Raw genomic sequence first — 19,513 nt, 5'->3', positions numbered from 1 at the left:
GCACTTGCCTCACGAAGCACATTGTACACAGTAACCCTGGGGATGGACTTCGCACCATTTACCTTTTCAGGGAAGCAACAGTATGTGGTTAGATTGTTTAAATTTAAAGTATATAGCTGAGGGGAGACTTTTCAGTAAAGGGAGAGCAAAGAGAAGGTCTGACTTCTGCTACTTGGAGATGGAGAATTCTATTACTTTAGATCTGGCATGTTTCTTTCAGTGATGTGGATATTGTATTTATACAATAATACGATAAAAACAACAGTAAGCACAAACCACAGTTAACTTTGCTGAAGATCACAGGTCCTCCTGTACAGGCTCCCTCAGCTTGGATACTTGCTGAATGATAAAGTACTGCCACTTCTAGCAAAAATCTTCTATTCCCTGGTTTTAATGATTGTTAGCTGGCTCCTGCTGTGTGGAGATAAGTGGGAGAAGAAAACATTGATTTGTTACAAATACTTATTTTCAGACTTTTATTTTTCCAAAAGGCTACCCCTAAATTTAGCCTCTGGAATGCTTTGTAACAGGACACATTCCATCAGAAACTATGACCCTTTAGAGCAGCTGTGTTGAATACAAACCGCCTCATTCAAGTCCAGGAAAAATGCCAGAAGCAGACATCTGTTTCACATTCCTAGGCTCTGGGCAGAGTCTTCCAGGGGTGGCTGAATGGCATTTGCTACTCTCAGTCTGCAGGCGCTGCAAGAGCAGCTCCCTTGGACAGCTGGCTGTAGGTTGTGCACTAGCATAACCTGCCATGTGTGTGAGCCCGCAGACCAGCACAGTTTGCACATCTCGGGTTCCACCACAGTGCACGTACTTGGGCCTGTCTGCACAATGCTGCTCCTTGGGAGGCAGCAGGCTTCTTCCCAGCTGCTCCCATGCTGTTTGCTGCCTAGTACTAGCAATCTAAGACTTTTGAAGACTCCATCCCCCAGTTTCGTGAATGCTAGGGAAGCAGCTCAGCAGCTTTGTATCCAAAGACGCAACTGAACTGTCCATCGAAGAACTCCGCACTTCACCAGCAATATTTCTTGTGCTGCTTGGGTGGAGCGATGTGTATCACACACTGGGAACTGTTAGTTAAAAAAAGTTATTTCGGTCTTCTTGCCATGCTTAAGATTGTGTTTATGTCAGTAAAGCACTTTGATAAAGATCTCCCTCTGGAGCTTTGATTTATAAACTACATGTTTTACATGTTTTTTTTTTTATAGCTGCTAAAAATATTTCCCATTAGCCTGTCAAGCAGACAACTATGCCACTTCCCCTTCGTTTATGAAACACGCTGTTTGGTGTAAATAGAGACTGAACAAGTGGCACAGTCCTTTTTTCCCTAAAGAAAAGAAAAGTTTAGCAAAATCTTTCAAATGTTACTATGGAAAGGTACGTATCAGCAAAGAGAATAAAATTACCTATGTGTTTAGGTCTGCTGGTATGTCTCACAACCATTTGCCAGCAACATTTAATAGCACATAAAACTTTTTTCATTCCACAAAATGCTAAAAATACACCACATTTTTACAAAATGTACAAATAGGAGAGAGGCGTGATTTTGTTCAACACACTTTAGTAGTTGCAGAATACATGCTAGACATTTGGTAACCTTTGTACATATCATTAAAAATTCATATATTTCTTCTTTCATGTCCTACGTGTAAAGAGATTTTTGCATCTGGTGGCAGGTGATCTCCATTCCTTACCTTGCCTTTGTGGATCTAAGGAGCAGCGCTGTCTGCAGCGATTAAAATGTCCTGGTTGGTTGGACGGTTGGAAACCCTGGTCTCCCAGCTTCGTTCCACACGCTTATCAGGGTTGCAGGGTAACTTGCCAGTCATCTCATCAGTTCGGTTGCTTTTCAGCATCTTGTTGCAGCACACGCAAGCTTCAGATGCCAGGGCTGTCCTCTTTAGTACAGAAGTTAGAAGTCTGTTCCTGCCATTAGCTCAGCTCCCTGCGCAGGGCTGGAGGGAGAGAACAGGGCAGAAGTTAAGTTTCAGCAAGTCTGTGGAACAAATATAACATGGGATGGGGAGCAGCTGCTGCCTGGGAGCTTTGGGAAGGCACAGGAAGAAAAAGAGAAGAAAATGGCAGGGGCATACAACATCTCACTGTGCTGTCTCACTACCTGGGGATACCTTCAGCCTCCATCTGTGGCAACACAGAGAACAGGTAGCTTCTACAGCGCTGGAGGCTTTGTCCTCCAAATTGCAGGGGAAATAACGGAGGTCCCATTACTGTATGCTAGACATCTCCCACCCTTCTGGTTTCCTTGTTCCCTACAAGCTGGCTGCCTGAAGGGGAGATTCCCATGTAGGGCCTGTAGCTAAGGCATGGCCACAGCCTGGCCCCCCTCTGCCCTCTCCTGCTGGGCTGTTACACAGCCCATCCCATTACTGCCCTTGTGCTGCTGCAGGTAACAAGAAAGCCTTTGCTGTACCACTGCAGGTAAGTCACAAACAGCAGAAGGAGACAGGAGGATCAGGAGGACAAGTATCTATGTAAAAACTAATGCTTTAAGTTGACAAAAGGAGATAAACACCTTGCCAGACTAAGTGCAGTGGCCAAAGCGTGTAGGCAGCAGCTGTGTCCGTGCTGAGCCAAGCAGGAAGACCCAAGCAACTGGCAAGTCATCACTGCCAAACTCTGCAGGACGTGATCGTCCCATTATTTTGATGTAACTTTGAGATGATGGTTTATCAAAGCACTTTTTTTTCCCAATCTACCCAAATTAGTTTCATCTGGGTTCCCACCAGATATTTCACACATGGCTTTGACCAAAATAACCTCAGTAGATTGTCACAAGCTTGCTTAACCCCAGTTTACCTGACAGCTTGATTTCTCTACGCTTTTGCTAATGGAGGAGCTGGCACATGTTCTGTCTAAGGATTATGAAGGTATCTAAGCAGCAATACTTTCTATTTCCCCTGCAGAGTGACAAATAAATCATCCATGTAGTCTGAAATGCTTGCAGAGAAAAACAATAAATGCCAACAGATTCCAAACTTTTTCCTAACAGTTTTAATAGAACAAAACTAGATTTTATTACTGAAAATCAGAAAATAGTTTAATTAACACTGCAGCCAACTTTTTAAAAAATACAATTACTTTTGAGGTAGACAGAAAATAATGATTAGGAAAGAGTCACATAAATTGTTTCTCTTCAAATTGGTTCTTATTTTCACAACAATGCATTGCTTTTTGAAATGTAAGTCAATAATGTAAAGAACCTGTCAATTTCTACTTTGTTAATAATGATTCTTACTAATGACAAAACTGACTAGGAGCTTGAAACAGGAGCTGTTATTTAAACAATTTCTTCCCCTTCAAGCTCACCATTCTGTGTCTGATCCTGCAAACTCAGAGCTTTAATTGCAGTTATACTCTGGATTATATTTTTACCATAGAAGTGAAGTCTTGCCACATTTATTTTTGTTGGTAAGAATACTATTGGGCCATTCCTAGTAAAACAGTTGAGTGTTAATTTTTTTTTCAAACAAAAAGTAAACATTGTATCAGCTTTAACCTCAATCATAACTGCCTTACTTTAAATGCATATGCCATTTGCCATTTGCATGTACACATTTCAGTTCATCCGTAGTCTAAGCACTTAACTCCACAGATGTACTTATGCAGGTACCAAGTCATACAATTTATAATTTTCTGCATTTTATGTCCAAATAAATCACTACAGCTTAGATGCAACTTGTATACACATCAGTTAACGTATCACACTAGTTTAAGACTTGCAATATTCTGCTAATCCTTAACACTGCAGGAACTTTGCTATGAATGTTATGAAGATGGTGTACCTTCCTGACATTTTACTGAGATCCAGTCTTCATCCTCTTAAAAGTTGCTCAAGTCTTTCACTGACTACAAATAAATTGTGTCTTTCTTTGGCTTGCACGCCTATCTGGGCAATTCCTCCTTCGCCATGAAGAATGACAAGATGAAAGAGACAACGTGGTATGAATCGTGCCTTGGTCCAGCTGGGAAGAATGGAAGCCATCCCACAGAACAGACTCTGGAATACACAAATAAAATAACGTGCCAAAGAGAGGAAATACATACATGAAAGCTGCCAAGACTGTGATGTAATGTCTCTGATTAACTGCATTCAGGTCTGTACCAGAAAAAATACTCGCCGCGGAAATGGCAATGCACAGAGCATGTGCTCTCACGAACACGGACAGTTTGAGAGGGACTGCCCTGCTCCAGGACAGATTTTTTCCCTGGCGCCTGCAGGTCTCCTGCCAGTGCCACGCACAGTCTGCCCCAGCCACACAGGCTGCCCTCCGGCACCCAGACTGGGAAACAAAATTTGAAAGCTGTGCAAGTTAAATACATTTTTGCATGTACAGAACGATTGTCAAACTAGCGAGATGTAAAAAGGGGATATAGGAGGAATGGGAAACGGGATAGCTGAAATCATGAGCTGAGACTGTGAAGCCCAATGTGGGTCAGGGGCTGATAACGGCACCCCGGCAGATGGTGCTCCAATTTCACACGGGTCAGCGGCTGTCCTGAGACCTGGCCAGCACAAACCTGGATGAGAAACAAAGGAAGATGTCTTCACCCAGCATCTCAGAGCTCCTGCTGACTCTTGGGCTGGAAAGAGTCCTCCAAAGCCCAGAACCTGGCATGGCATCTCTGTCACCCTCTGTTTGCCAGGTTCTTCACCCTTATCCGGGGCACCAAGGCATTGATGCCTATGCTGTACCTGCAAGATCACATCAGTTTTTCGGCTTGCACTTAACTGAATCCCTTCACATGCATAAAATCAGTGTTCACCATTCACAACAGCTTGGTCCCTACACATAGTGAGGGACTGTACAGACAACAGGATGCCTCTTCCACTCATAAAATCTCTTTTTTTAAAGATGACACACTTTCAGCTGAACTGAGATACAATTTATTTCAGCTGACTTGGTAATTATTGAAGCATTCGATTTTAATTAGGATGATGGTTAATGAAATCTGCCATAAAATAGTTTGTGGGTTTTAGTCGTAAAAAAACTTACAAATATGTAAGGGATATAGAGAAATAAATAGGAACAGCATCAATGCATTGTTATTTTCTTTCACAGCTAGTCAAGCCTATATATCGATATGACTTGATGGTGACAGGATGACAGACTTGTTTCTCCAATGAACCGTTTTCTTCTTATAAGGCAAAAAAATCACTGCATCTGTATGAGATCATCTAGAAAAGTCCTCCTTCCTGAAAAATACTATATTCTTTTTTGTTGCCTAGCTACATGCTGCTGTTACCTTAGAAGGCTGTAGATTCATCTGAATTACTCTGGTGGTGCTGATGTGCTTGAGCAGAGGAGTAATGCAAATATATAACCCTTTCTTTGGTAGAGATTATGAAAGAAAGGGGTGAGTGAGAAGAGAAAGAGCCTTTGCAGAAAAGAAATTTACTGTACTCGTCATATTCTTTTTTACATTAATTGTTGAATAAAGACCATTTCCCCCCACAGCCCTGGGTGCATGAGCAGGCAGTGAAATCACAGACTCGATGCTTTTGACGTGAGAGTCTGATGCCAAGGAAGCGTTTGACTAGTTCATGTTAATTACTGCTGTGACTAAGTGTAGAGAAGGGAAAAGACTGTCAAGGACTGATTCTGATCTCATTTCTAAAACTGCAAACAGGGAAAATCTCCATGAAATGCAATCCATTTGCCGAATTTTATTACCACCAGAGAATGGGATGATCACTGAGTCCATCTTTGAATATAAGTAGTTCTGATGATTTGGAAAATTAAGAAAGTCCACTTAAAATGCCTAGGGCCCAAAGACTTACATTGTAACGTGCCTGTCAAAGAAACCTCTGACAGGAAACTGTGCCCTCAGACATGAGACTTGCAGAGATTGAGAGCTGAGCAATAATTCCCTGGCACGTCCCCAGCGTGATCAGCAGCTCAGCATGCCATTGCCTCACTGAAGATTTCTGTACGCTGGTATTCACTAGATGTGGGGAAGCTGCTTGTGGGAGGAATAAGATGAACATGGAAATAAAGTTATTTCTTACCTGCTTCACTGTAACTGGTTTTGGTGTAGAATGTCCTTGATATGCGTCAGGATTTTGCAGGTTTATCTTTAGGACTAAGAGACTTTTAGCACTGGAGTTTTGACTCAGCTTTTTCTAGTGAGGGCTGGCTTTGAAATTAAGATCTGCATTTGCTTTCATAAGATAATATTTTTCAAGTCTACTGTCTCTAAACCTCTTTATATAAGGTACACTCTTCATACCATTCTATTACCTCAGTCTGTGTTTGTGCTTGCTCTCTGTTTTTTATCGTGAGCCTAGATCCTGATCATTTTATATTTTTTGGAGAGGAAGTGGTACATAATGAAGCATATTATGAGTATTAAAATTATTACAATCTTTCTTAAGAATAAAATCAGAAAGAACTTTGACAATTTAAAGTAAAAATAAGAAAGTTTATTTGATTCCAGTATAAATCTACAGTAAGAATTTTTGAGGTCTTCATCAGAATATCTTGTATAGCAGCAGAGGCAAAGCAGGAAATGAGGCATTTAAAAGAAGCAGAGATGTCTAATGCTGCTATGATGCAAATATGGAATTTGCCAAACCCAGCACATTCCAACTGGAGAAATTCTGAGTTTCTCCTGGAACAGATGATAGCGTCTCTAACATCCGAATTCCTACACACTTTACAGGAATGATTCCATGACATCACTCATCACAGGAAAAGACACCATAAATTCTGCACTGGCAAAAAGAAGTATAAAGCCTTTCTAATTCAAATTCATACGTCTCCCCTGTGACCATGAGCTTTTGTCCCTGCTTCAAGCTTTCATTTGTTGACATGAAAGGGAAACGGAGTTTTCCCTACAAGGGAAACAAGGTCACCTTGCAACAGGGCAGCTATGTTTTAATTCTGGTCACCACCACGCCCCACCAGGAGCCTTATATAAGGCGCAGCAATTCTAAGCATTATAAATGCACATTTGGCTGCAAAACTAAAGTTGTCTGTGTAAGAAAAGATAGATTAAAAAAAATCCTTGTCCCTTTTTCTTATCTAGCACACAGAAGAGGGCAGCACAGTTAAAGTTTCACTTTATATCGCCACAAACATTATAAATTGTGTTTCTGCCTTACATGTTTCCCTCAGCGATGGATCTATGCGACTCTGACTGGAAGCATGTTGGTCATTTCCTCAGAGGGCCACAGGTCTGCTCTACTTCTGGGTTTTCAGTGCAAGGAGATTTTTCCTTGTTCACCTCTCATACTCATGGAAACATCTACAACATGATGAGTTTATTCAGATTTTCAGACCCCGCATCTCCAGATCTTCTTTCCTTTGATATCTCTGTAATGTGTTGAGACATAAGTAATGCCTTCTCACTGCTGCAATCTACCAAGCTCCCGGCACCCTCACTGTAATCTCATTACAGAAAAGTTTTCCCTTACAATTACACGTTCCTTCTGCAAGTTTCTGCGCTTTTTTCTGCAGTGCTATGTGGAAGATGCCTGCTAACAGGCAACTTTTGAAGACATTGTCCTGCAGGTGTATGGAAGAAATGGACTCTGTGAGTTACCAAGGGCAGCTTTAGGCTGTTTTCTACCCAATTTCCTGCCTATTAAATCCTTAGTTCCTCAATAAAAGAGAGTTACAATAGGTCCACAAAAATGTTATTCAACGCTCAGTTGACAGCGTAAACAGATGCTAGGAATTCTCAGGATTAACAAGGCAAGCAGAAAGCATCACTGTGCACTGTGGAAGTCCATGGCGACATGCAGTGTGAGTAATCTGTTTTTCTAATCCTAACTTCTAAAAAGATGTATTCTAAAAGATACGGAGAAGGACAAGTAGGGATTGTGTTTATACAAGGAGTGACTGAATACTCTAGGTTCCTCAGCTGAGAGGTAATTACTAAAGAAAGCTACAAAATCATTATCTGTATGAAGAAGACATGAGGGAAATCATATTCTCTGCTTCACAACACAGTAAATGGAGGTGTTGCAGGTTGTTGAAAATCTACATGGGTTAAAAAGCAATTAGAAAAATATGCAAAAAGACCACACCAAGGGCCTCTGAACAAAAGGAATACTTTTAGCCTGGCGGTTGTAGTGAGGGGGAGTTTTGTGTTTATCATGTTCTTATTGTCCATTCATCTTTAGATATCTGCTCCTGACAGCTGCCGGAAACTGGTTTAGAGTTGAGTCTGACTCAGTACCACTCCTTTAATTTGTTATTGTAAATAGATTCATTCCTCTTGCCAAGAGCTACTGCTGGTAAACAATAAATCTTCCATTTGCAATTTGCTTCCTTACCACTATGTACTTAGTAAGACAGCCAGCCATTTATTTTGCTCACTCTTTAAACCACGTGTCTGTTGCAATCTGTAAATTCAGACACCTTCTCATGGTATCAGACTTCTAGATATTTCTTATAAAGGGCTTCTGAAATCCACACTAAGGGGTATACATCCCACAGGAATTGTAACAGGATATTTAGCATTCCGCTCATGGACAGATGATGTACGTCATGCACATTGGCCATGACAGGTTTAATACTGAAAAAGAGGAATTAGGGGTGATACAAGAAAATAATTATGGAAATATCTTAGGTCATATTCTGATTTTACTCCAAAATTGAAATGCAATAGGCGCAAACAGCTGATCACATACAGTACGTGCTAATGAGTCCATTCCACAGTGACTGAGAAAACTTAAGGGGGTATCCAAACTCTGACTCTTTTAAGAGGGCATAGCATGAGAGGTTACTGTGTTGGTAAGGAGTAAATCCGAATCTAAAAAACTAAAAATCAGTGCAAATTTGAAGTTAGCCTGAGACAGAATGCTTTTCCCAAGTATATCTAACAGGGTAGTTTACTAATAGCGTAGCGCACACTGTGAAAAAGAAGTGGCGGAACTGACCAAACAAAAACGAAATTAGATAGGCCACTAGTGCAACTTCTTGTTTTCAGAGCAATGATTCACCAGGTTCAGTTGGTCATGAGGTTACCTAGTAGTAGAAGTTTTGGAGCTTACTCAAAGCAGTGAAAAATTCAGAACAGCAGGAAGATGAACCACATCTCCAGTTATTCCTATCCCAAGTTATTTTTTGCATTCTTTTGCAAGAGTTTCAGAAAGACAGAGGCCTTTGCTTTCTGTGACAAGCAATGGACTGGAAATCTACTTATTTTGTAATTTTCTACCTGTCTACCTGAAAAATGCAGACAGTACTACATTCTTTTGCAGTGCCTATCAATAACCATTAGAATTTCTGGTCTGGAGCTGAGAGGAAGCACAGTAGCTGTGAGATGAACCAACTTCTGATTAATTTAATAGATATAATAATGGATTTTGTTAAGTTTCTGCTTGCATTTCCCCCTTGGCACTCTATGTGAACTATGTCAATTTCTATCTACTCCAAAGCCCATATTTCTCACGTTATTGTTGCAGCCCTAATTCATGGCTACCACTACTCAATGAAAAATATTACCTGTCATTAAATGCAAGAGTAATTATGAGAAAAAGCATGGCTCCTTGGCCAAAGGGGTATGCTTCCCCCCTTGGGAATGTCCAAATGCAGGTTCAGCGTGGATGCACCGTTTATCAGGCTTTCTGACAACGGAGTTAGTGCTAAGGCTGAAAGCTCCACCATTGCGAGTTACTCATACAGTTCAAACTGTAGTCTACTTTTAAATCCCTATATATTAACAGCAAGGTAATGCTATATACCATATGCTACACATGAAAAGGTCTAACATATATTTGCCTACAACCCACAAATGGAACCAGTCAGCTCGTATCTGTTCAGCACACACTAATCTGTGATTGTAAGGGTCATGGTGAGGAAAACACCACATTTGCATGATATCCTACTTTTTTGTAGGAAAAGGAAAAATGTGGTGGTTTGTTTTTTGGTTGTGGGTTTTTTTTTTTTTCATTTCCCTGTAGTGTTATGTCTCTTGCTTAGGTTAAGAAAACCTAAAACATTTCTTACTGCTGCCTCTGTCTCTTCTCCTACTGGCCTGAGTCTGTCGGTTCTGTAATTAAAATAATAATAAATGCTGCTATTTCTGTTTTAGTCCAGCTATTTGAGAGGTAGCCAGACTCATGCTTCTGCAGGAGTAATGCTTCTTATAACTTGTCAAGAACAGACCTTTGTGGATATTCCTGCAGTTTGTATAGAAATAACTTCACCCACATAATGGCTGACTAATTAGACTTGAGGCACTGCAGATGAGTTGAAAAGTAAGGACAGGAGAAACCCACGACTTCCAGCATAGAGCCACACTGAGAACAGTACTTTCTCCCAAACCTCACTGCTGCTAATCCAGTCTTTGGGCTGTTCAAAATATTTCTATTATTCATAATCAAATGTGAAGCAATTCCAATGTAAGACAGCAGCAAAAGCAAAAATTGGAACTTAGTGATAATATTAATTTGATGTAAAAATTATAAATGCTATTTATAACGTGGACTTGACCTTGAACAAATACTGATGAGGTAGAATCACATATAGTTAATTCAAACCCCAAAATTCTGCTTTTTTATCTGGAAATTCTAAGAGGAGGAGATTAGGTGTTAGGTTATTCTGGCCTCAGCAGAATTTGCTTGTTACTTTTGTAAAGCCGTATGTCCTCATGCAGCGATGATCTGGGTTAGACAGCAGTCCCTGGGCTGCAGCTCTGCTGCTGGTTATATGGCACAGCCTTTGCAGGGGACAGGCACTGAATTGCTCAGGAGTCACCCATGACTCAAGAACCGCAGATGGTACCACTGCTACCGTGATAACCCTGATTCAGTGCACTTACAATCTACTGTGAGGCTGGAGTGGACTTTTACCGTCAACATTGATAGACTCCAGGTCTGGCTCTGTGTAAAAATCCAACAAAATTTTGACATTTCCTTTTCAATATGAAAGGAACGGTATATTAGGCTAACTAAAAATATCAAGTCTACAGTATGTGTCTGAAGCACTCATTTAATTAAAACCAATCCTAGACCAGCAGAAGCTAGAACAATAGAAAATAAAAGTAGAAAAACAAGACATGAAACTCTCTTTTAAACAGAAATAAATTACAGTTCATATATCTGCTAGAAGCACTGTCACACTGAATTGGAAATGGAGGGCAGGCAAGAATGGAGGCACCCTGAAAATCCTTTAAAGAAACTAGAGAAAATCAGCATTTCAAGCCTGTGGTCTCATATGCACCCCACTGAAATCAGCAGGTGCCATGGTAATGTATACATGAATATATAGCGATAATTAACGGCAAATAGAATTACATGCTATGTGAAGAAGCATGTTACATGTCTCAAGTAATTAACCTGAATTATCTGTTAATTCCTTCCAACTTCACAAAACAGCTGGACCTATTAAGATCAAAGGAGATAAAACCGGCTGCATGACCCCTGTGACACCCCACCCCCACCCAGTTCCAGGCACAAATCCTGTGGCAGATGGACCTAACTGCCTTGGCACAGCCCTCCTCTGTGCAACTTGTACTCATCCCTCTAGGAACAAGCGAAGCCCCAGGGACCTAATCCAAGGCCATCTCCCTTTCCATTAAAGGACAGCTCACAGAACCCAGTGCCAGATCCCAAGTAGTATCCTGTGACTGTGGTGGTATTCTATAACCATTAATTCATTAGTTGTACCTGGATGCTGGCACAAAACAAGTATTTGCCACAGAGTCCTGAATTTTTTGTATGATTGCTATTAGGTATTATTTTATTCTCTGTCACTTTTGCTGCTGAAACACTGTTCTCTCAAGGTTTATATTAAGCACTTTTGCATATGCCTTTCCTTTTATTTTTTTTGGCTATCAAGGGGTCTGTCTTGCATTTATAGCATTAAAATATTCATAATTGTCATCAGCAAAAGGCCTGGAATAAAATACAGCTTCTTTAAGTCCCGTCAGTGAAACTCCCATTTTTAGTTTGGTTCCAGTCAGTAGTGCTATATGTGGCACAAAAGTGGCACTGTATCTTTGATTCTGATGCTTCTCAGATTTCTCTTCTTTCACACAGAAAAGAATTAAAAATACCCCCATTTTATATGTCAACTTCTAAAGTTTGACTCTGACACACAGTAAAGGCATGCAAGAAAGACTGGTCCAGAGACTTATAAACCCATTCAGAATATTTTCAGGTGAGAATTTTAAGGAGGAACATTCAAATTTTTAAAAAGTTAACTGGAAATATATTTGAATAATTAACTGTATATAAATACAGATTAATCAAGATGGTTTGGCAGAATCCAGTTTATCCAAGTTAAGTAATCACAGCATACTTCAAATGCTAACCATAATTTATTTAAGTATGATTTAAAATGCAAACCAGATGTTTATAATTCAGTTCAGTTAACTGAAGCACTCACTTCATTTCACCACCAGACTGACTATTTAAACTGACAAGGCTATTTTGGTTGCTATTTTGTGAGACAGGCAGAGAGAACTTGCTGCAAGCACTTGGTGATCTTTAACTGCCACATTAACACTCCAAGCTGCAGTTATCAGGGTGAAGGGACTAAAACCACCCCAAAAGCATGCACTGGAGAATTATAATTAGCTCCTAAAAATAACAGACTATTAACTCAATTTCATAGGAAAAAATATCCCTGCCCCGTGGCCAGCCCCTTTGAAGTATATTTCATGTTTATCTTTGTTGCAGTTAAGTAGCCTGAAAAGTTTAATGTGTTATAAAAAAAAAAAAAAAAAAGAGATGCTCCTGAGCTGGTATTTTACGTATTTTATTGGCTAGGCAATCCCATAGCCCAATCCCACAGACGCTTTTCCTTCCCTTTATACATCTCTAACTTCATTTCCATCACCTCCCTACCTTTTGCATTCTTCAGCCTTGTTTCTGCAGCTGATTTGTAAACCCTTAAACTTTCACGAATTTGATGGCAACTATCCCTTTACAGAGTAGCAGGGATTTTCCCGTACTGATCAGGCTGTAATCTTATGGGAGCAGGAGCCAGAGTTATTTTGGCTGTAAAATGTCTAACACGTTTCGGTTGCTAGGTAAACAATAAACTGTATACGCGATGCTTGGGTGAGCCATTCGGAATACAAGTATAGTTATCTGGTTAGTCGTTTCTTCACCCGATCACACGGTAATGACTGTGCCACTTAGGAGATAAGATTTTCACTGTCTCACTTTGCTGCTCAGGTGAAATCAGGAGAAGAATTTGACCTTTATGTTTCATATTGGCCTCTGAAGCCGTTAACACTGCCTGCGGCCACATTAGCAAGCTCACTACCTGCGTGCAACACCTAGCACAGGCGCTTTTCTCATAACCCGCTCCTAAACATTAAGTAAAGCGAGCACGCAGTAACGCAAATGTTGCAAATTTGCAAATATTTTTCCTAACGCTGCTGTAGGCACCAGGACTGGACCCAGGCTCCTGGGCAGTGGCACAGAGCCCAACAAGCCGAGGAAACCGAGCGCACACCACGCGCTCCCTCACGCCCGGCGGGAGCGGGAACGGGCGGCGCAGGCAGCCAGCGCCGTCTTCATCCCACCCGGGCGAGCGTCAGGAAAGAAAAGCGTCCCGGGCCGGGCACGACCCGCCAGCCTGCCTGCACGGCCTTCCACTCGCCACGCGTGACGGTATTTCCCACTGAAACGCTCCGCGTCCACCCCTCGCCTCCCCACGTCGCCCGCCCTGCCCAGCCGTGCCGCGGGAGGGGAGCCCCGCCGCCAGCACACGGGGCCGTGTGGGTGTCCCCCGCCCCCCGCGGGGCTCCCCGAGCCGAGCCGAGCCGAGCCGAGCCGAGCCGAGCCGAGCCGAGCCGAGCCGAGCCGAGCGGTGCCGCCGTGGGCGGAGGGCGGCGCCCACGGCCGCGCTGGCGGGGCGCCGCCCGGCGCGCGTCACGGCGGGGAGGGCCGGGCTGGCGGAGCCATAAATAGGGGCGCGGAGCGGGGTGGCGGTAGCGCTGGCTGAGGGAGCTCCCGCGGCGGCTGACGGCGGGGGACCTTTCGCCCACTCCTTCCCTCCCTCCGTGCGCGGAGCGCCCCGAGGTAAGCTCCGCTCTGCTCTCCCCTCCGGCCGCAGCCCGGCACCGCCATGACTCTGAACCGCGGCGACAAGCTGCGCTACCTGGACAAGCGGCGCGGCAGCATGCCCTTCTCCGCGCACCAGCACCTGCACCGGCGCAGCATGCCGGTGGACGAGCGGGACCTGCGGGCCGCCCTGCCGCAGGGCGAGCTCTCCGGCCTGGTGCGCTGCACCTCGTACAGCCCCGGCGAGGCGCACCGGGAGAGCTGGGCCTCCGACTCCTCCGACTCCGTCATCTCCTCGGGCAGCGACTCCGACAGCAGCCTCTACAAAGTGATCCTGCTGGGCGAGCACGGCGTCGGCAAGACCAGCCTGGCCCGTATCTTCGGCGGCGTGGAGGATTGCGCGGAGGCGGAGGAGGCCGGTGAGGACGCGGGGCGGTGCGGGACACCCGGCGGAGCGGGACGGGCTCCCGGTCCCCGCCGCTCCCGGGCAGCCCCCCAGACGGCCGGCAGGGGTGGAGAAGAATAACTTCGTTTCTCTGAACTCTTTTTTTCTTGTTCTTTTCCCCGTAGGAAATACATACGACAGATCAATTATAGTTGATGGAGAAGAAGCATCTCTCGTGGTGTTTGACATATGGGAGCAGGTACTTATGGGTTTAAAATATTTTTTTCTTTATGGCTTGGTCAGTGGTTCACTCTTTTAAAAAAAAACAAAAAAAACAAAAAAAACCAAAAAAAACCCACAGTAGAAACGGAACAACTATGCCTGCCTATTTCTTTGATCAGATCAGTAGCATTAAAAAAGTGACATTAAAAAATTAGTATTTGTGCTGTCTATGTTCTCTCCTGCCATTAATTTCTTGTAGCTAGGCAGGCAATTAAAAAAAACCTCAGTAAGGCTGGAGTGTGAGTCCCTTAATGCTTTGAATAAGCAGCAGCTTACATGAGCAGCCGAGGGTATTACTGTAAAATTAGAGATAACAATCTGATCAGTGATAATATCACTGATATTATTTCTGGAAACAAGAGAATTTTGGTTATTTAAAATGTATTACGAAACAAATCTTTTAAAAAATTGGGAGGCTGACTTACTTTTACTGACTTTGTAATAAAGCTAAGAAAAATATCTTTAAGGTGCTTACAATAATTAAATCATTAATCAGTGTTAGATAATGTTGTGGTTTAGCCTCAGTTAGCAGCCAAGCACCACACAGCTGCTTGCTTAGTGCCAAAACCAAGACAGATTTTTTCGGTGCAATAAATCTGTTTCTTGCCTTTTGTTTTAGGATGACAGCCAATGGCTTCAGAACCACTGTATGAAAATGGGAGACGCCTATATTATTGTATATTCAGTGACAGACAAAGTTAGTTTTGAAAAGGCTTCTGAGCTCAGAATCCAGCTAAGAAGAGCAAGGCAAACAGAAGATATTCCTATTATCCTTGTGGGCAATAAAAGTGATCTGGTCAGGTCCCGGGAAGTCTCAGTGGATGGTAAGAGACACTATTCACTTATACAGTAGTGTCTAAATTAGTAGCAAAGGCTATGGAGGATCATGGCTGATAAATGGTCTGGTTTTGATTTAGAAAAATAGATTATTCTAGGCATACTGGAGAAATCAAGCCAGCTGGCTTGTGCTGAGGGACTTGGTATCACAGAAAACCGTGGAGATGGTGGTGGGTGAAGCTTTGGGACTGTACAGGACAATGCTCTGAACAGCAGTACAAGAGGGAAAAAAAGCATTAGAGCTGCAGCTTTAGCGTATTGTTTTGTGGAGGATTCATTCTTGGTCAGTGTTAACTGAAAGGGTTTAATAGTATATTGTAAGTGCAGTAGCACTTGCTAGTCTCAAGATTTGATAGCTCAAGCTATGCTTTTCAAGGAACATGAGTGCCACGTCGTAGTACCCAGGCAGCCTTTGAAAAGGGTGATCCCATACTGCCTGTACAACCCTCTTTCTTCTGGAAGTGATTTCATCACATTTGAGTTGAGCTGGTGGGACCCGGCTCACACAACTTAAAGGCTTTTTGTATATGGTCTCCTGTTGTGGTCAGTGAGAACTTCCTCAGCTAGTTCCAGCTAGTGTTTCAGGAACCAGAGCACAATAACTACTGCCAACACCACAATATTAATTTCACATATTTAAACATGTGGTGGTTTTGGTTTGTTTTGTTTCACTGGGAAAAATACTCTGAAATATCAGTGCCTTGATGATGATGAATCATCTCTTGCTTTCTGGTTATGCCATGTTCCCTGTGTTAAATGCCTGCACAGGGAATTGGCTGGAGTTCATCAGGAAACTCACTTTTTACAGGCTAGTGGCAGTGCATGGTTGACCTGTCCTAGTCACAGCATCAGTACTTCAGTCAGGTTTATAACCTTGCTGTTATTTACCACAAGTTGAATATGGAAATTTGCACTGCAGCAGTGTTCCAGAGTTGAATGCTTACATCTGGAACATTGAGCATCTTGCATTTGAATGCAGTCCTAGTCAAATCCAATGGTGTACAACTTCATGACCTCTAGTGATCTGTTCAATGTCTCTACCTTGTGGACTCTATCAGATCCCTTTGTAGCTAGTGTGGAAAGCTCACTTGTTACAGCAAGACAGAGGTGCATAATTGCTCAACAACTTCCAGAAGAAACAATCGTTTCTTTCTGTACCTCACTGTTCCCTATCAAACAGCAAGCATGCATCCAAGTGCCTGTCCTACACCAGCTTTAGCTCTTAAAATATAGGGGTGGTCTGCCTAGAGGACTATGGCTGCCTTGCATTCAATACCACCAGGCAAATGAGATTTCTGACTATACCACAGCAAACCCAAGAAGAGTAAGAGGGCAAAACCGTGCATGCAGATTTGGACTCTCCTACCATGTAGTAAAGCTCTTTCGTGGCATTGAAGGCACTTTCCTTACTTAAAGTAAATTTTTGTTTTGTTTTTCTGCAAGTATATATGTAGAGAAAAATGTCTGTCTCCAGTCATCTCCCTTTTCCTCTTTCCATCCAGAGGGACGGGCCTGTGCTGTTGTGTTTGACTGCAAATTCATCGAGACCTCTGCTGCTCTTCATCATAATGTCAAGGACCTGTTCGAAGGTATTGTTCGGCAAATTAGACTTCGCAAAGACAGTAAAGAAGACAATGCTAGGAGAATGGCTAACACAAAAAGAAGAGAAAGCATAGGCAAAAAGGCAAAGCGATTCCTTGGGAGAATTGTGGCAAAGAACAATAAGAAGATGGCTTTCAAAGCAAAATCAAAGTCTTGCCATGACTTATCTGTGCTTTAGAAGCTTTCGGCAAGGCCAGATGTTGCACGTGGGTGATGAACAAACATTTGACTGTTACAAGAAGCGTACAGATGATCTTCATGGTGATAACAAGAATGACTTATCAATTGAGACTCTCATTAATGCCTTAAGATGCGCAAGCAAGTCTGGAAGTTACGCTACAATGTCTGCTTCATTGATAAATGGTTCAAGTTTCAATGCGTGCAAGTAAATGAACTGACTTTAAATAAGTGGCTTGACATGCCCACATTTTCACTGTGTACATATGTTATATATCCTCTTGTCCTGTGGATGCCAGAGATACAAAGATAAAGAATGATAAGTATCACCATAGACTTGTCTTGTTTGCAGAGCAAAACCTAAACTTGTACGCAGGCTCGTACACTTTTTAGTATAAAGCAAGCAATGATAAATATTTTTAAACTTAAATGTGGGGAGGGGGGAGTAGAACCACATTAGAATGGGAGAAAACAAATTATATATATTATATATATAGAACAGATATCATTTTATGAAGTTAATTTGCACTTCCATTAACTGTTATTCAATTAATTTGTTACTTGTTTACATGCAGATTTTATAATAAAGTATTATTTCCTGTTATAATGAACTGTGCTTTTCTCATAGTATGGGTAAAGAATGAGAGCTGTATTTTTGTACTGACCTTTTTTCAATGTACAGAATGTTATATACAGACTATGCAGATTGACATGTGATAAAGTTCTGGAACAAGATGAATCCAGAATATCCTGTGTCCTTTTCCTTAACAGACAGTTTCTTTAAGAAGTAAACCCTGCTTTTATGAACATTCTACTTTGAGAGCTCATGGGGAAGGGATGCCTTGACCCTTCATATTATTGTTTGTCTTCAACCTGGTTCTTGTCAGCTCTGATGGGAATACCTTTAGTTAGATGTTTTGCATCTATACTGATAATTTGAAGCCTGAACTGTCCTACTTTTTAAGTCCTCTCCTGGCTTGAAGGTCTTGTGTTACAGCCAATAAGCAAATGCAGGGGGTTGGGTTTTATTTTGTTTTGGGTTTTTATTTTTTTTTTTTTTCTGGGAGCACTGTAATTTTCCAGTATACCTACAAGCCTGTAGATGCCTTCCAGTGGTTTCAAGAAGTTGAAAGGCTTCAGCTGTAGTGTATGGTAGGCTTGAGTGCTGTTAGAGTTTTCATGCTCATTTTACTGTGTTATAATTAATGTGTTGCCATGGTTTTTCCCTATTTGCTCTTCATGAAGTTAAAAAGCAATCATGTCTCAGTGAAAAACTTGGACTTACTGTATTTGCTTTATAAATTCCTTTTCATAGGATATATTCTCTTAAATTCATCCATAAACTCACTTTTCAAAACCAGTAAAACATATGCTCTTCCATCTCTTTCTACTTGTCCCTGCCTGAGCCCAGTTCATACAGAGTGTGTTCCAGCTGCCTGTGAGCTTTGTTTGCTTTATGGGGGCTGACCTTTCCCATACAGCAGGCACATCACATCAGCTGTTACACCTTAAGTTGAGCTTCCCCAAGCTTGAACAAACAATTCTCCACAGGGTTAGACCAGCGCTTGGACACTCATCGGGGAACAGTTAGTACTGGGGGAAATTGCATCTGTTTTGTGTAGGTAATGTTCTGTGGAATTAGTGTCTCCTGATGTGCTGCTGGTGGACCTAACTGGTTAGATGCACAGTTTAGCATACATTGCTGGTAGCAGGTCGCATTTCCTATGAGGAAGGGTGTTTACTTTGCATCCTGAGTGAAGTCTAAAGTGAAAAGTTCTGTTCTGCTGCCAAAACTCACATTTGCCTGATGATACATTTTAATTGGATTTGGCTTTTTTTTCCACTAGCCTTGCTTCCTGGCAAACTATTGCCACTGGAATGTCTAACCACTCAGAGTATGGCACCAGGTGTCTATTTACATGGGAGCTTTTAACTGTCAACACCAAAGCAGTTGCTCTAGCCCTGAAAACTCCACAGCAAGAACGTCCAAATTCATGTGCATAAATTTGGCGCGTACCTATTCATGTACATGCTAAAGTTACTGACAAAACTATGTGGTGTTCCCTGTATGCTTGCAAACCTTCTGTCTTTTGGTTGCCCTGTGCTTTCAGAATGACCAGGAGAGGACTGACATGTCTGGCTTGTGAGATTTAATTCTTTCCATAATAAATACAAGGAAGGGGATGCAAACCCCAAGTTTAAGATACAGCATTCGTGTGCAAAGTGTTACAAAG

At 42.2% G+C, this 19,513-nt stretch overlaps 1 protein-coding gene across 1 annotated transcript; it reads left to right on the top strand.

The window, feature by feature from the left end:
* Positions 1-13,925: 13,925 nt before the first annotated feature.
* On the top strand, positions 13,926-17,886 carry RRAD (RRAD, Ras related glycolysis inhibitor and calcium channel regulator). Its single transcript, XM_075101367.1, has 4 exons — positions 13,926-14,415; positions 14,567-14,640; positions 15,283-15,487; positions 17,003-17,886. Exons 1-4 carry the CDS (start codon positions 14,061-14,063, stop codon positions 17,278-17,280), a joined length of 912 nt encoding a protein of 303 aa, XP_074957468.1. The 5' UTR covers positions 13,926-14,060; the 3' UTR covers positions 17,281-17,886.
* Positions 17,887-19,513: the final 1,627 nt, after the last annotated feature.

The sequence above is a fragment of the Phalacrocorax aristotelis genome, chromosome 8 (genome assembly GCF_949628215.1).
Source record: "Phalacrocorax aristotelis chromosome 8, bGulAri2.1, whole genome shotgun sequence".
Classification (NCBI taxonomy): domain Eukaryota; kingdom Metazoa; phylum Chordata; class Aves; order Suliformes; family Phalacrocoracidae; genus Phalacrocorax; species Phalacrocorax aristotelis.
The sequence above is the reverse complement of the archived record's forward strand: the minus strand, read 5'-3'. Positions and strand labels throughout refer to the sequence as shown.

What these genes read in the sequence shown, in the direction of transcription:
- RRAD (XM_075101367.1), top strand. Translation starts at nt 14,061, where the DNA reads ATGACTCTGAACCGCGGCGACAAGCTGCGCTACCTGGACAAGCGGCGC. An exon ending in TGTTTGACATATGGGAGCAG is followed by an intron (nt 14,641 to 15,282) that starts GTACTTATGGGT and finishes CTTTTGTTTTAG; the next exon opens with GATGACAGCCAATGGCTTCA. An exon ending in CCGGGAAGTCTCAGTGGATG is followed by an intron (nt 15,488 to 17,002) that starts GTAAGAGACACT and finishes CTTTCCATCCAG; the next exon opens with AGGGACGGGCCTGTGCTGTT.